General features: G+C 40.5%; 1 protein-coding gene across 1 annotated transcript in view; it reads right to left on the reverse strand.

The window, feature by feature from the left end:
* The window catches only part of REN (renin), a 151,424-nt gene that overhangs the window by 77,332 nt on the left and 55,620 nt on the right, over positions 1 to 18,472 (reverse strand). The window contains exon 5 of the mRNA XM_089669388.1: positions 11,908 to 12,104. Within this exon, the coding sequence (XP_089525514.1) occupies positions 11,908 to 12,104 (197 nt within the window). The remainder of the gene's footprint in view (positions 1 to 11,907; positions 12,105 to 18,472) is intronic.

Consider the following 18,472-nt stretch of genomic DNA (forward strand, 5'->3'; position numbering starts at 1 on the left):
TGTTTGTGTAGTATTATGTTCAGCAGACTGTGTTCTTCTATTGTTGTGACTTAGATGACGTTCAGAGCACATTTTATGCCCAATTCATGCAAAACTCCACGTAATCCCAAGGGGTTCACATACTTTTTCTTGCAACTGTATATACGTGATCCTGAGCACAGGGGCCACCCTGTAGCAGTAAATGTACTGTTAAAGTGGTTCTAATGTCTCCCGGTTTTTACCTTCATGAATTCTATACATTATATGAAAAAAAAAAACCTTCTGTGTGTAGCAGCCCCCCCTAACACTTACCTGAGCCCCCTATGATCCAGCAATGCCCACGAGAGCCTCTGGGGACTCTCACTCCTGCATGGCTGAGGCATCAGCAAGAGCTGTTGGCTCGTGTTGCTGTCCAGCAGACCGGATATGACATTGGAGATACACACGTCACTTCTGGTCCTTCTCCGACATCACCAATTCTTTTTTCTACAGCAAATTCTTCGATGTGGTCCCTTATCGTCACCTCCAATAGTTTACATACTAGTGATGTTAGGTTGACTGGTCTGTAGCTTCTAGGTATATATCTTGGGCTTTTTTTGAATATTAGCACCATGTTGGCTTTTCGCCAAGCAGCTGCCACCATTCCAGTTTGTAATCTTCTCTTAAATATTAGAAATAATGGATTGACTATAACATGGCTAAGTTCCTTAAGGACTTTTAGGTGTAAGCCAAAATCTGGTTCTGCTGATTTATTCACATTACGTTCTTCAAGTTTTTTTTGTTAACACTGGCTTCTGTTAGCCTCAAGGATTCATTCTGTGTTGTCTTACTAACCATATAGTCTTATTTGTTATACCCCTCCTTTTCCTTTGTAAAAACTGAGGAGAGGAATGTATTTAACACTGTTGCCTTCTCCTTACCATTTGTAACCAACTTCCTCTGAATATCCTTTATGGGGCCAATATGCTCTGACCTCAACTTTTTGCTATTAATATATTTAAAAAAATTTGGGGGTGTTTTTGTACTCTCCTCCCTATGTGTCTCATGGGCTATTTTAGCTGCCCTGATAGTGCTCTTACATTTCTTATTGCATGCCTTGGAATGTTGGAATACCGACAGTGACCCCTCAGCCTTGTTTTTAAAGGACAGTTTCTTATTGCTAATACGCCTTCTTATACTAGAATATTATGTTTAACTTTAGTTCTTATATATTTGTTTCCCATCGGCATGCACTGGCTAATTTCATTATTTAATATTATCTTAAAACACTGTCATTTTGACTCAATGTTCTTTGTTTCTAGACTTTGATCCCAATTATTGTTGTACAATATGTAGCGCACTTTAGCAGGGGCGTATTCACCACGAGGCAAACAAGGCGTTTACCTAGGGCGGCAATTTTTAGGGGGCCACTGCCCCCCTCCCCCCGGAGAAGGGACCCTTTGAGCAGCAGCGGACAGCAGGAAGATCGATGTGGGGGAGGGCAGTTGCAGAGCGACAATCATGCACCTTTCCCTCCAGCAGCTGACAAGCCAGGACCAGGAGAATGCCTGGAGCAGGGAGAGAAGTGATGAAAGAGCCCGGAAGAGGTAAGCTGTGTTGTCTTCTGTGGGCTCTCCCTCCTGTCATCCATCCAGCAGATTACACTGACACTGATCACTGACAGATCGTATGGGACTGCACACACCTCTCTCCCCCACCCCATCCTGCTGCACAGAGATCAGCAGCCATTGGAGAGGGGGGAGGGGTGGGTGTGTATGTAGTCCCATACGATCTGGGGGGGGAGAGAAAGAAAGGGAAGAGGAAGAGGGAGAGGGATAGAAGAGAGAGAGAGGAGGGAAAGGGAGACGGGGGGGGGGGGATAAAGAGAGAGGGGGAAGTAAGAGAGAGGGGGGGAAGAGGAAGAGGAAGAAAAAGAGGGAGAAAGAGAAAGAACGAAGAGAGAGAGAGGGAGGGAGAGAGAAAGAAAAAGAGGAAGAGAGAAAGAGAGAGAGGGAGAAAGAGGGAGGGAGAGAAAGAGAGAAGGGGGGAGAAGGAGAGAGGGGGGGAGAAGGAGAGATAGAGGGGGGGAGAGAGAGATAGAGGGAGGGAGGAAAAAGGGAGAGGAGGGGGGAAGAAAGAGAGGGGGAGAAAGAGGGAGAGATAGAGAGAAAGAGGGAGAGGGGGGAGAAAAAGGGAGGGAGAGAGAGGAGGGAGAAAGCGGAGGGGGAGAAAGCGGGGGAGAGAGAGAAGGGGGAGAAAGAGGGGGAGAGAGATAGAGGGGGGGGGAAGAGGGGGGGAAAGAGGGAGAGAGAGAGGGAGAGGAGAAAGAGGGAGAGGGGGGGAGGGGGTAGAGAGATGGGGGGGGGAGAGGGGGGAGAGGGGGGGGGAAGAGGGAGAAAAAGAGAGAGGGGGGAGAAAGAGGGAGAGAGAAAGAGAGGGAGAGAGAAAATGGGAAGAGAGAGAGAAAGGAAAGAGAGAACGAGAGAGGGAGAGAGAGAGAATGGGAAGAGAGAGAGAGAAAGGAAAGAGAGAAAGAGAGAGGGAGAGAGAGGGAGAATGGGAAGAGAGAGAGAAAGGAAAGAAAGGGAGAGAGAATCATATATACATACACACACTTATTGAACTCTCTCGCTCTCTCATTGGGGAGGGGGGACGCAAAAGTTTTGTGTTGCCTAGGGCAGCACAAAATCTAAATACATTACTGCACTTTAGTAAAGCTGGGCCTTTCTCTGTTAGCAGTATCATCCCTTGAACTATCAAGTCATTCTTGAGATACAGGCACAGCTTATGCCTACCCTGTCCCTCTGATACAGGTAATACCCCTGAACAATCGTAATTCAGCCATATGAGCTGTCAAACCATGTTTCTAACACTCCCACAAAGTTTAAATCCTCCTCATGTATCAGCAGTTCCAGTTCTTTCATTTTATTAACCAGGGAGGAAATATTGACATCAATTAACACAGAACAGAAATGGTGATTCTTCATAACAACTGTATGCGAGCATATTGCAAAATATATTCTTATGAGTAATATGTTTAAAAGGCTAACAATAAAACCTATGTGGCTCACAGCCAAAGTTAAAAAAGCTATAAATAATAAACAAATAACAAATTTAAAAATTAAGGAACACTATCATCATTTGGTAAATGTTACAAGGAATATAACAGAATATATAAATAGGAAATCAAGGCAGCAAAAAATCTGAATGACAGATTGCAAAAGAGAGTAGGACAAACTCAAAAAAATTCTTCAAATATATTAATAGTAGAGTCATGTCTCTTTACAAAGTAATCTGGAGTGGGTGACTGGAAACAAAGAAAAGGCAAATTTAATAAATCATTCATCTCGGTGTATACAAAGGAGCATGGGGAGCGCATGTTTATCATGTGAATGATATAGACACAGCCCCAAATGAACCACTATGGTTCAAAATTGATATGGCCCAGAAATATTTAGACAGAATAAAGGCTAATAAAGCACCTGGAGCAGATGGCATTCATCCACAGGCCCTAAAATAATTGAGCTTGGTCATTTCAAAGCCATTGTTTACAATTTTAGGTACTCTTTAATGACTGGCATAGTAACACTGGACTGGTGTAAGACCAATTTGGTGTCTATATTTAAAAAAGGGATAAAGTGTTTACCAAGTCTCTATAGATCTGTTAGTTTAACCATTAGCCGCCTGGCCAATGGCCATTTGGCGGCTTCAAATGTGTCTCTGCACTCCGGGTGCACGCCATTTGGCGTGCTCCCGCACATGCGCAGTTTGCGCTAATGCAGAGCGGCGCAGCAGTGCGATCTGTCACCGGCCGTGCACCTCGGACACGGCCGATGACAGATCCGAGTACCGGCTCCAGTTGCTGGTACCATGTGACCTGCTGTGACCTATCACAGCAGGTCACATGACAGTTGTATACAATGGATGGCTTCATTCATGATGCCATCCATTGTATACTAGTGCCTAGCTGTGAATGGTCACAGCTAATCACATGCACATGTCATGTGATTAGCTGTGACCAAATCACAGCTAAGCACAAAAAAAAAAAAAAAAAGAAAAAAAAAAGCTGAATGAATCGATTTCATTAAGGTAAATGCTTGCTTATAGCAAAGTAATTCTTTCCTATAAGCAAATTGTGTAAAAAAAAAAAATATACTGATCACTTCCCCAAAGTAGTACAATGTTACTATGGTAACTACAGGTAGAACAGCTGGCGGAATCAATGGTGGAGAAGGATCTGGGTGTCTTTGTAGATCATGACAAGTTTAATAATGGCATGCAATGGCAAGCTGTGATTTCCAAAGCACGCAAAATCTGTTCTTGTATTAAGAAAGGTATAGACTCTAGAGAGAAAGACATAATTTTGCCTCTGTACAAATCATTAGTAAGACCTCATCTGTAATATGCATTTCAGTTTTGGGCACCAATTCACAAAAAGGATATTAGAGAACTGGAGAAAGTGCAGAGAAGAGCAACCAAACTGAAAAGTGGCATAAAGGAGCTCGAAAACAAAGTTTGTGTCATTTTTTTTGAGACAAATAGAGCTTTCTTTTGGTGACATTTAATCACCACTTGGTTTTTTACTTTTTAATATATACTGTAAATGAAAAAAAAAAAAATTTGAAAGAAAAATATTTTCTGCTATACAATTTTGCAATTAAATAATTCTTCATAAATTTAGGCCACATTTTAATCTGCTACATTTCTTTGGTAAAAATAACCCAAATCAGTGTATATTATGTAGTCTGTGTGAAATTTATAGAGTCTAGAAGCTATGGTACATACTGTAGATATGAAAATTGATCTATAATGAAGTACTGATCTCATTTCTTGAGGCACTAAAATGCCAGGACAGTACAAATCACCCCCAAATGATCTCTTTTTGGAAAATAGACATCCCAAGGGATTTAGTAAGAGGCATGATTCATTTTTTGTAAATTGTAATTTTTACCCACAATTCTTTGACAAATGAAGAAATTAAATAAAATGTATGTTTTTCAAATAAAATTGTAATTTTAACAACTTATTTCTCACACACGGCATAGGCATACTTGCAAAATCATTGCAATGAGACACTATTGCAGAAGTTGATGGGACACTGGCACACTGCGACAGATGTTTTGTGCACTTGTACACTGTGACAGATGTTGCTGGGACACTGGTACAGATGTAGGTGTGCACTTGGACACTGACTGATGGTGCTTGATGTACTGTTTACATATGGCTGCACTGTGTGTAGCTGCACAGATACACAGATCCCTGACAGTCTGCAGCGATCTGCTCTTCCCCCCTCAGTGAGCTCCCTATGTAAAAAGAGGGAGACGACCATCACAGAATCGCACAACTGCATGGGCAGGGAATGCATGGAGTGGGAGGACATACTGGTACGTCCTATCAGAATGCGGCTTGTCCCACCTGGCCATTTACGTGCAGTGGCTGGGTGGGAAGTGGTTAAAGTGGTTCTAAATGTAATTTTTTTTTTACCTTAATGCATTCTCTGCATTAAGGTAAAAACCTTTTATTAGTAGCTTCCTCCCCAGCACCCCCCCCCCCCAAATACTCACCTGAACTCAGCTGTGCACATCTGCAGCAGCTCTTTTTCCTTCTAATGGCTCTGACAAGCTTGGCTGAGAGCGGTCAAAACCTGTCAGCAGAGAGCGGGGGGCGGGCTGAGCTGGGCTGTGTGTCTGAATAGATGCAAACAGCCTGGCTTTAGATTGAGCATGCACGAGTGCCCCCATGGGAAGCAGCTTCCTAGGGGGGCACTCAGCAGGGGGAGGGGCAAAAAGCACTAGCTGGAGACCCAAGAATAGGAGGATCCAGGCACAGAGCAGGTCAGGATATTGTTTTTTTAATTCAAACTTTACAATCACTTTAAAGTCATCACAGATGACAAGGGGGCACTCTACATTTGGAGGAAAAAAGATGTAATGTCCAAATACAGAAAGCTTTCTTCACAGTAAGAGCTGTGAAAATGTGGAACAGACTCCCTCAAGAGCTGGTCCTAGCCAGTAGATTGATTACGTATGGAGGAAAGAAATTTAATCTCCAAATACGGAAAAGCTTTTTCACAGTAAGAGCTGTGAAAATGTGGAACAGACTCCCTCAAGAGCTAGTCCCAGCCAGTAGATTGTATACGTCTCGAGGAAAGAGATTTAGTCTCCAAATACAGAAAAGCTTCTTTGCAGTAAGAGCTGTGAAAATGTGGAACAGACTCCCTCAAGAGCTGGTTCTGGCCAGTAGATTGTTTTTAAAAAGACCTGGATTATTACCTAAATGCACATAATTTACCTGGATACTAATCTAAAGTTGATCCAGGGAATATCCAATTGCCTCTTAGGAGATCAGGAAGGAATCCCCCCTGATCGTGCTTTATTTGGGTTTTTCTGCCTTCTATGTCTTCTAGTTCTTCTATGTGCATGTGTATGTGTGTATTTTTTTTCCTCTGTTGGTTGAACTGGATGGACTTTCTTTCAACCGAATTTACTATGTAACTATGTAATCATCTAGTAATAAGAAAAGTGTACTATTTACTTTGGAGATTCAAACCCTTCCACTTGTAACAGAGGAAGGAATAAGAAAGAATGATCATTCATAAGTTCCAAGGTACAAACAGCAGCAGATTCAGGGTAGGCGGGGGTCTGATTGTGGGACCATTTTTAAACTCTTTCACCTTTCCTTTCTCCACTGTACATCTCTGCTTCATCCTGTCTCTAGTGGTTCATTAACCCCTGAACTCCCTTATATTAACTCTTTCACATGCTTTGGAGTCTGGAGTCACTGCAGAGGTTCCCACACTGTCAAACTTTGACAGTTAGGCATCCATGCCCTGGCTTACACTCTCCACAGCAGTTCAGTGTTCTGCTTAGCTGGATGTTCTTCGACACTGCCTGGGACCACAGATAACTGCTTTTGGGTTACATGACATGCATTTTATTCTTCATACTTATGTGAGTGGATATTTACTCTTTTACTAATAAATTTCTGCTGCACTTAGAAACGCCCTCTTGAGTTCTTCTATCACAGCACTGAAAACTGGGTGGTAATGAAGTAGCATATACAGGTTGGTACTCAAGTAGTTAAAGAAGATAATACTTATGATGAACTTTTCAAAGAAACACTTGAGTTGCAAATGTGTGTGGAAGGACAATTGGTATTTAATTTCCAGCAGTGTGTTTAAAGATTTTTCCCAAGACAGGAGGAATGCAGAGGGAAAGGGAAGTATTTCAGCCTTCTGCATAGGAGACAAGATGCAGGTAGGATTGATCTGTAGGATTTGCAGTGTGGGGAGAGGAGGGGGGTGCAGGTCAGACTTCACAGCTACACTTAGGAAGCACCTAGCTACATGGGGGGGGGGGGGAGCAGAACAGTGCAACAATATGTAATGATAGATCTTTTTTTTTTTAGAGAATTCTAAATTTTAGAGAATTTAGAGAGTATGTCTCATTTTAATTTCTGGGTAGCTTCTGGGTCCCATGCCAGGCAGCTTCCCTGCTGCATTGTGGACACAGAAAGTCAACAAATAGCAGAGCGCAAGGAAATGTCAGTAAATACCTTCCATTTGTTGAGAGAAAAATAGTATTCACTTACATGACACAACTAGTACAATTGTAAAAGTACAGAGCTTATAATAAGACTGGATAAATAACTGGATAATATCCAAATAAAGTGCTTAGTATTATCAAAAATAAAGTGCTTAATATCCAGATAAAGTGCTTAGTAAATCAATACCATAGGAAATAATAATTGCTATTCCAATCAATGAATAAATAATTATTAATGTCCAGATAAAGGAATCATAATATATATTAGTCCCAATAAATGTACATGATTCGGATATGAACTAATAAATCTTGTTATCCCAGTGGCATATAAACAAATATTCCGGTGACGTGCGGGGTATGGTAAAAATGCACTCACCAGACGGCGCCGGATCACAGCCCTCTTGACTTTCCAGCTGGTCAGTGTATTAGGCAGTCTTGTGCTGTATTTGCTCCGAATCCCATGGATGTTTTGATATTTTAATATTCTAATCTTTGCACAATAAACCTTTTGCAGTACCAATTACTACACTATGGGCATCCTTTTTTTTTTGCTCTGCACCAAGCCTTTAAATCTCCAGGAACCCAGGTGACTATCCCAGTGTCCAGAGGAGGGATATCCACACCAGGCTGTATTCCATCCCACCTTAAAGTGGACCTCTGGCTGACTTCTAACCACCCCAGACTCCAGAGGAGGAATATCCATACCAGGCTGTATTTCATCCCACCTCAAAGGGGACCTCTGGCTGACTACAACATATTAATACACTGGTGAGTGTGCATTTTTACCATACCTCGCACGTCACCGGAATATTTGTTTATATGCCACTGGGATAACAAGATTTATTAGTTCATATCCGAATCACTTACATTTATTGGGACGAATATATATTATGATTCCTTTATCTGGACATTAATAATTATTTATTCATTGATTGGAATGTCAAATATTATTTCCTATGGTATTGATTTACTAAGCACTTTATCTGGATATTAAGCACTTTATTTTTGATATTACTAAGCACTTTATTTGGATATTTTCCAGTTATTTATCCAGTATTATTATAAGCGCTGCACTTTTACAATTGTACTAGTTATTTTAGAAGGTATTTGGTTCCCTGTTTAGTGTACCAGCTGCTTCCGTTATTAAGCGCTCGCTGAGTCCCGTTTTATTTTACTTACATGACACAAAGTGAAGACCAGAAGCAGCTGTACATCACTGAAGTGATAAAAAGGGCCCAGGATCCACACACTGCCCTTGCTGTAGACCTAGTGGGTACCGGAGGATGATAAGTTGCAGACAATGCAAGAAGAAAAGATAACTAGCTGCACTTGGATAAAAACAGCCAGCAGGCTCATCCTAGTGTGGGGGGACTTGGGGGGGGGGGGAGGGGGGAGGCAATGTGTTTCTGGTCAAATAAACCCCTTTGTCAAGCCTGGATGTCATCAAAAAAAAAGGAAAGGTAAAAAGTATATAGTTTATTGATGGGAGTAGCACTGCTGGGAGAGAACTGCCAAAAACACCAGTGCTATGCATCAATATTGCACAAAACCCCCCCAAACATTTGTAAAAAAAAATGTGGGGCCAAAAAACAGGGGTTAGAGTGGAAAAACTAATAAAAATTGTTATAAAAACAATATGTATCCTGGAATCTTTTTTTTTTACAATTGATACATACAGCGAAGAATACCAAAACACACCAGCAGGGGGAGTGGGAATACCAATCATGTGCATGTAACTGGTTTGACAGACAGTGAGAAACAATAAATCAAGAATAGTTGCCATTCTTTATTATTGTTTCTCCCAGCAATTGTTGCAATTGTAGGAGAAACATGTCAGAATAGACTGGGGGCTAAAGTGGAAAGAATAGCAACAATTGTAACAAAATAATATAAAGAAAAACACAATATAACATGTAAGAAATGCATAGAATAATAACAACAGTTACAGTATAATAAGAATAACTAAAAAAAACCCCCCCACAAAGTAAGAAAGAATAAGGTAAGAAATTAAAATAAATCAAGAATAAGAAAAAAATGAATTAAAAAAGAAATAAAGAAAATACTTATTAATTCCAGAATATTGAAAGGCAAATAGTGGTGAGATGATCATCCCAGAAAATTTTGCAACTTGACATTTTTTGAAGACGCCCTTAAGAATAAAATGGTGCATGTTGCAATATTTTAATGTCACGTGGCATTTGCAGAGTGTTTTTTTTAGTGGCTAGTTAGCCACTAGAATTACTTTTGCATTAAAGCCCTCCGCTGACTGAAAACAAAGCTACTGGGATGATGCCTGTATGTCACACTGGTATAACCACTTCAATCTCGCAATGTACTGATACATTACAGAGGCTTAAGTAGTTAATTGTTTCCTCCAATCTGTCATAACCAGTTACTTACACATGATTTGTATTCTCACTCCCACTGCTGGTATGGAGGTGGAGGAGAAGGAAGGATGGTGGTGCTGGAGGTTGGGATCAAGCATACATCAGATGCAGTATCTGCCATCTTGGGAGACCAGCCCCAGGATAAAGAAAAACAGAAAAAAAAAAAAAAAAAAAGAGAGAGCGTGCCTGCTGCGGTCTTTTCTTCTTGCATTTTCAGCAACTTATCATCCTCCGGTCCCTGCTGGTTCTACAGCATGGGCAGTGTGTGGATCCTGGACCCTTTTAATCACTCCAGTAATGTATAGCTGCTTCTTCACAATCTGACATGCTGTTTTATCACCAGGCTGGCCTTCACTTTCTATGATGTAAGTGAATGCTATTTTCTTTCTATAAATAGAATGTTTTTACTGACATTGTCCTGAGCTCTGCTCTTTGTTTCTTTGTCCTGGGGCTGGTCTCCCAAGATGGCAGATACTGCAACTGATGTATGCTTGATCCCAACCTCCAGCACCACCATCCTTCATTCTCATCCATCTCTATACCTAGGAAAAGATTTCCATCTTACTGGACTATTCTGGTCCCTACTGAGCCCACAGGTCTTTGGAATTTGTTCATAGTTTACCAGTACACAGGCTAACACTATGACATATTATTATTTTATTGAACACAGAAAGCTGGCTGCTCAGCATTGGTGCCATTTAATGCTTTGCATTTCCCCATTAATTAAAAGAATTCTCTGATTGGACAAGGTGGACCTCTAGAGGCATCCCACAGGTATGATAACATAAATACATACCTGGAGTTCTTCTTTAAGTCATCCACCAATAACCAGTGGGTGGATTTAACTGCTATTAAATACCTTTCCACACTAGGCAAAGGTGTGAACCACCTTCCCTTCCTATAAAGCTAGCGATTAAAATCCAGCCTTTTGAAAATAACTTCTGGGTTGTCATAGAACGTGGCTGTTTTTAGCTTGACAAATATTCAGGTACACCATATCAAAAATGTAGGCCCAGGGACACGAGAAAGACTTTTAATGTTATGCTAAATATTTTTTTCGTAACAGTGAACTTTAGGTTTCCTAAACCTTTTTTTCAATTTTTCTAACATTTTTCTAAGGTAACAATAATGGCTTAATGCAGACACCTTGTTGAGTATGCGTGTCTCTGTATTAACACTCAGATCAATGCCTGTGTCCACATGGAATCCACAAGTTCTAGGCCAAGGTAGAACTTCCACTTTTACCCATATTGAGTTCTAGGCCTTCTTTCTTGCGCTGTGCTTCACTCTTATTGATCAAGGGTCAAATGTCAGTATTTCTACTATCCATTGAAGTTCTGACATTTAGCAGTTGTCAGAAGTTTGGGCAGAAGTCAAGGCCCCACATTCATCTTGGGCCTAGGATCCATAGGTCTTACTTTTAAGACAAACACAGATCCTTATAAGCTTCAAGAACTGTCTGCATTTCAGCACTCTTGTTACCTTACACACTATGTGGGCCATGTCAGATTAACATTTAAGTACACCATAATTTGGGTTAGTAAACTCTATTAATGTGTGCTGTATGAAGTGTATTTGAAGGAGCATTTTGTGTGCAGTATGAACATTTGTTACCACATGGGGAACCATTTTAGTGTGAGTGACATCTTTATGAAGGGTTTGGGAACTTATCTTCTCACTTGTATTGTCTGCAAAGAAAGGAGAACCTGGTTATCTAAGGAGCTCAGGTATCTTATCAACAGTGGGAATAGCAAGCATCAGGATTTATATAAGCATACATGAAAGCATTTGCCATGGTAGTATAGTTTATTAGCTGTAGAAATTATGTATTTTAAATTGGGGAGGATATTCAAGCACATTCAAATCATTGGCGTGTGAAAACAGTAAGTCTAATCAAACTATGTCCAGAAATTACATTTTCAGAAGCCATATACGGATTGATTTTTTTTACAAATATTGAATATGATGAAACTATTTAGTGATGCTTTAGAGAACTCTCATATTTATTATTTTCTCACCGACTGTAATACACTGAGAAGACCTCTTCTTGCAAAACTTGCTCTGACAGAATTTGGTCAAAGACTGGAGTGATGTCATCAATTGCCTGACCTGGAAATCCCATTCCTAGAACACCATCAAAACGGGCAAAGATAAATGGAAATGCAGGGAGAGCTGTGGCCTCAGCAAAAACTTGCATAACAGGAATACCAGCAACCTGTAACAAAAAGGAACAAACATTAGGATGATTAGTCCAAGTCTTGGCATAACATAATAGAAACAATCCTGAAGCAGAGGTACAGAGTACTGTTACTGCATTTATAACCAAGCTGGTATAATCATTATACAAACTCTCCTAAAAATAATGAAACCAGATAAAGCAGTTGCTGTTTAAGAGAACTCTTTCCTTTGCTTCATATGACAGTACATACACTGCTCAAAACAATTAAAGGAACACTTTTTAATCAGAGAATAGCATCAAGTCAATTAAACTCCTGGTTAATCAGTTTCAGCTGCTTTGGTGTTAATTAAATTAACAACAGGTGCACTTGATGGGCAACAATGAGATGACCCCCAAAAAAGGAATGGTTTTACAGTTGGAGGCCACTGACATTTTTCCCTACTTATCTTTTCTGACTGTTTTTCACTAGTTTTGCATTTGACTAGGGTCAGTGTCACTACTGATAGCATGAGGCGATACCTGGACCCTACAGAGATTGCACAGGCAGTCCAACACCTCAAGGATGGCACATCAATACATGCCATTGCCAGAAGGTTTGCTGTGTCTCCCAGCAGAGTCTCAAGAGTATGGAAGAGATTCCAAGAGACAGGCAGTTACTCTAGGAGAGCTGGAAAGGGCTGTAGAATGTTCTTAATGCATCAGCAGGACTGGTATCTGCTCCTTTGCACAAGGAGGAACAGGATGGGCACTGTCAGAGCCCTACAAAATGACCTCCAGCAGGCCACTGGTGTGAATGTCTCTGATCAAACAATCAGAAACAGACTTCATGAAGGTGGTCTGAGGGCCAAAGTCCTCTAGTGGGTCTTGTGCTCACTGCCCAGCACCATAGAGCTCAATTGGCATTTGCCATTGAACAGCAGAATTGGCAGGTCCACCACTGGCACCATGTGCTTTTCATAAATGAGAGCAGGTTCACCCTGAGCACATGTGATAGACATGAAAGGGTCTGGAGAAGCCGTGGAGAACGTTATGCTGCCTGTAACATCATTCAGCATGATCGTCTTGGTTGTGGGTCAGTGATAGTCTGGGGAGGCATATCTATGGAGGGACGCACAGACCTCTACAGGCTAGACAATGGCACCCTGGCTGCCATTAGGTATCGGGATGAAATCCTTGGACCCATTGTCTGATCCTACGCTGGTGCAGTGGGTCCTGGGTTCCTCCTGGTGCACGACAATGCCCGGCCTCATATGGCGAGAGTATGCAAGCAGTTCCTGAAGGATGAAGGAATTGATACCATTGAATGGCCCCCATGCTCGCCTGACCTAAATCCAATAGAACAGCTCTGGGATATCATGTTTCAGTCCATCAGACACTGCCAGGTTGTTGGTCCTCAGACTGTCCAGGAGCTCAGTGATGCCCTGGTCTATATCTGAGAGGAAATACCCCAGGACATCATCCTTCATCTCATTAGGAGCATGCCCTTACATTGTCAGGCATGCATACAAGCATGTGGGTGCCAGACAAACTACTGAGTACCATTTTGAGTTGCTGCAATGAAATGTCAGCAAAATGGACTAGCCTGTTGCATCATTTTTTAACTTTGATTTTCGGGGTGTCATTGAATTTAGTCCTCTGTAGGTTGATAATTTTCATTTCCATCAAACTATAGGGCATCCTTACGTTCGTAACACATTACCCAGTTCATATCAGTATAGATATACAGCATGATATTTTTACCCATTGAGATCTGATGTGTTTTCAAAGTGTTCCATTAATTTGTTTGAGCAGTGAATAATGATAATGATATCATTAGTAATAAACTAATCTGCCCACGTTGCGCTTTGGCAAATCCTGTTGACAGTTTAGCAAACCCAAACTTTGCCATGGATAAAAATGACCAACAACAGTGTTCATTATCTAGTTTGTGTGAAAGTGAGAGTCTATAAACTATGGTATATATACTGTATTTGAAAATTGATCAATTCCGATGTACCAACTGCTAATTTCTAATTTCTTGAGGCCCTAAAATGAAGGGACAGTACAAATAATCCTAAATGACCCCTTTTTGAAAAGCAGACAGTCTATGGTATTTACTAAAAGACATGATGAGTTTTTCTGAAATTGTAATTTTTTTGTTACAATTTATTGAAAAATGAAGAAGTTAAATAATTTGTTTTCACAAAGTTGTCATTTTAACAAGTTATTTCCTACATACAGTAAAGGCATACTTACAATTGCACCCCAAAACACATTCTGCACTACAAAATACATTTTGTACATGGGGATATCACGTGTGAACATTTTGATGCTCACACAGCCTAGAAGCAGAGGAGCCCAGAATTTCAACAAGGTTAAATTATAATAATAATTTCCTGCCTAATTATCATATTCCTTGATATCCTGAAGTGTCAGGAGAGAAGAAACACCCACAAAATGACAATGTTTTGGAAAGCAAACACTCCAAGGTTTTATTCTGCAATGCATAATGAGTCTTTTTAAATTGACATTTTTGCCAACATTTTGGAAAATAGCAGGAAAGAAAATGAAAATGTATTTATGTCAATTAGGGTCAGAACAGAAGACAGGCAGAGGCAGCACTGCACTTTTGTGGTGGTGATCAGGAACATGGTTGCTGGTGGCAATGGTCTATTGACACTGGGGCTTGTGTAGCAGCAATTAGGAACACTGTTGCTGGTTTACACTGGTCTGATTACACTGTGGGCTAGTGTTGCAGCAATTAGGAAAACTTTCTGACTTAGGCCTAGTACACACAATGAGAATATCAAACGAATGATCGCCCATTTTTTTTTTTTTCTGCATGCTAGTCTCATATCAAAAATGAATAGGTTACTAAAGTTATGAAAATTCTTCTAAAACAGACTACAACATCAGATGTGATGTAATGTATTGTATTGTAATATATTATTTTGTTTCTGAGCAAGCGCGGTCTTGGCCATTTCCTTTTTTATGGATGAATACTGTACTGATTAAACAAAAAACGTTTGTTCTGTTATCATACAAGAACAATTTTCGTGCTGGTCCCTTTGAATGTTTTCCATGGACAGGTTGGACAGTCTGGGCCTCAGTGTGATAAGCTGCAGATTATTATCTGTGCCTTTCCAGATGATACTTATATCATCTATATAATGTGCGTAAAGGACCAGGTTATCCCCAAAAGGGTTGTTGGCCCAGATGTAATTGAGCTCCCAAAAGCACATATATAGATTTTCATAGCTCGGTGTGAATCCGACCCCAATAGCTGTGCCCTTAATTTGTCTGTAATACTCACCTAGAAATGAAGCCATATATGAACTGGGCTTGGGTGCAATAGAAAGCATGGCTTTTTGATAGATAATGTTGGTATACTGCTCTAAGCCCAAATTTGTGCTGGATAAAAGTATAAAGCAAGGCTACATCTAATGAGAACCATCTGTAACCTTTTTGCCAGGTTTATGAGGATAGGATATTCAACATATGACTGGAATCTTTTACACTCAATACCATATCTTGTAGGAAATGATTTATGTAGCAACCTAGATTGCTGGATAAACTATCGATCCCTGCAATGATTGGTCTATCCAGAGGATTGGCCATGTCCTTGTGGATTTTGTGTATATGATAGAAATGTGGAGTTACTAAATGTTTTTTCAGAACGAAAAGGTATTCAGTTTTCATAAGGACCTTATCAGTGACGACTTTGTCCAATAGCCATTTAAGTTCATTCTTGTATTTGGCGGTAGGGTCACAGGGTAGTCTTTCATATGTACTGTATCTTGATCCCCTATCAACCTTTGCGCCTCTAGAAGATATGCCTCTTTTACTCGTGCGACCAAGCCCCCACACTTAATCGCTTGTCTAATGATGACATCTTTCTTCTCATTTAGATTTTCCAACGGTCCTCTAATGTCATCCTGATGGCCACCCCCATTATATTTTTGTCCACTCCACATGGCCTAAAATTCCTCAAACACTACTTCATAAAAAGTTGGAAGATAATTCCCCCATGTCCAATGGGGAAAGAACATAATAGTAGGCCTGAATTGCATGTGTGTAACCTCACCTTCTGTGGTTGCAAAAAGAACACATTCCAATTCACCACATGCTCCTTCTTGGCATAAATCCTCATATACTGTAGTTCCAGCATAGAATCATCTAAGAACAGGAGATGGGGATAGGATATTCTTATCACAATTTCCCCTATTGAGTGCATAATAACGTTTCACAGTGAGATTAAGTACTGTATAATAATAATAATTATGCACAAATCTATTTAAATTGATAAATAATTCAAACAGATTTGGTGGACTTTGCAGGGGAAAATTTTAATTCTTGCAGAGTAAAATGAGCTCAGTCTCAGTGAAGACTGAATGTGATAAGTTGTAAATTTTAATGGTAGAATTTGTGTTTGCTGTCTCCTCCCTCTTTTCACACTTTTTATTCCCCCCTTCTCCCTCGACTCATTGGATTCCTCTTTTCACCACATTGGGAATCAGACTTCCACACAGCATCCTCACAAGGAGAGGGCGACACAATGTTGCTTGTGTGCTATCCACATTCTTTCTATTGATTGTGTTGTTTTTGGAAACTCCGGGATCAACCCCAGTGGCCCTGGGATGCTCTTCCAATGTCTCTATAACAGACACAGGTTGCTCCTAGAGCCCAATGCTATTATGGGGGAGGTGTCACTAGGGTGGGAGAGTGTACAATGCCTTTATTTGGTGTATTCTGGGCCTCATTGCTCTACAAAGATCTGTGGTCTCTCCCATTTCGTTGGAACCTCCTATTCTTAAGCTTATATCAACTTATATCAGCTCTTGGTTCTTTCATGTTTGATCCATTTTTGGAGGTATATCATTTTCAACATTGGTCCTCTATAGTAGTAGGGATGCCAGCCCGAATGGACTATAAGTAAACACTATCTTAATCCAGGCTTTAGAAGAGGTGTGGTGTTGGTGTATGCACATCTTCATTATATGAATATATGCAGGGTTCATACCCATTTTGTTTTTGGGCTATGTAGTACCACGGATATAGAGGCACGTACAGTATATTCCCCTTCAGGCCAGGATTGTAATCTACTCATGTTCAACATACACTGACTTCCCTCCATACAATGATTTTTTTCTTGAGGATTGCAGTATCATAGTGATGGTGTACACCCTTTCCATTCGTGCAAAGCCATTTTCTTTATACAGTCTATGCCAAAGTGTGTTTTAGCCATAATGCAATATTATTTTGTGCAATTATTTTATCTGAAATGTGATATTATGTGTATTCTTAAATTACATTTGTAGAGAATCAAGTTTAATTCGTTTTTAAGGTTTTCATGATGTGTAGTCATGTATTAGGCTTAGGGTCAGTATGAGAGATAGAAGTCACATGAGCCCTCTACAGCCTTTTTGATTTATTGACATGCATTTATCAATTGATTTTTGTTTACATTTTTGCTTAGAAGTACACCAGCATGAATGCACACATGCCACTCCTTTTTTATTTATTTTTTTGTGTATCTATTTTCATCTCTGGTAGTGCATACATTAATTCATATAATTAATTAGTGTTTTTGTGTAGGCCAGGAATACAGTTTCGTGTGGAGCCTGTGTGCTGCAACTCCTCTCTCCTCTATTATATTCAAGGTGGCTGCATCACTACCACCTAACCACTAGGTTGCATTGCTCTGGCTTCTGCCTTCTGTTCACTCTAATTTCGGGCTGACCAGCTCCTGGTATCCGGAGTGATCAGTAACAGTGGTTTGGTGGAGTCAGAAGTGATGTCATTCATACTGGAAATGTCGGGTGGAATGTAAACACACCCACACTTTCTGCTCATGATTCTGTAGTTTGGCGTGCACTCCAGAGCCGAGCGACCCTGACATTTTGGATTGTCAGTATGCCACTTATCTACACGTAGAGATGTAAAAGTATTCCAGGAGCGATTTGGATTTTATTTTCAACCAAGATATCTTTGCTCTGTGTGCAAAAGCAACACCATAGGTTACTATTTCTATGCACTTAACTGCTTTCCTGACACCCTATAGTAGAACTACTGCTACAGGGCGGCAGAGCTGCGCAAAGTCACATATATATATATATATATATATATATATATATATATATATATATATATGTGTGATTTGCATTTCCAGGGAGGGGATGTGCATGCCGTCCTACCCGTGCCGCCATTGGAAGCCTAGGATGTTAATCACCGGGTCCCAGACTGAGATTCCCCGCTGGCACCCGTTGATCCTCGGGCAAAGCTGACAGGGGAGAGACCTGTGTGTAAACAGCACAGTGTTATTAGTACAGTGTTAGTGCTTTTTATTAGCACTGATCACTGTATTAGTGTCATTGAGATGTCAGTGGCAGTTAGTCAGTTCTCACCCAGTGTCAGAATGCCCACCA

This window comes from Staurois parvus, unplaced genomic scaffold (genome assembly GCF_062004578.1).
Source record: "Staurois parvus isolate SC_StPar_1 unplaced genomic scaffold, SC_StPar_1.0 ptg000074l, whole genome shotgun sequence".
Classification (NCBI taxonomy): Eukaryota; Metazoa; Chordata; class Amphibia; order Anura; family Ranidae; genus Staurois; species Staurois parvus.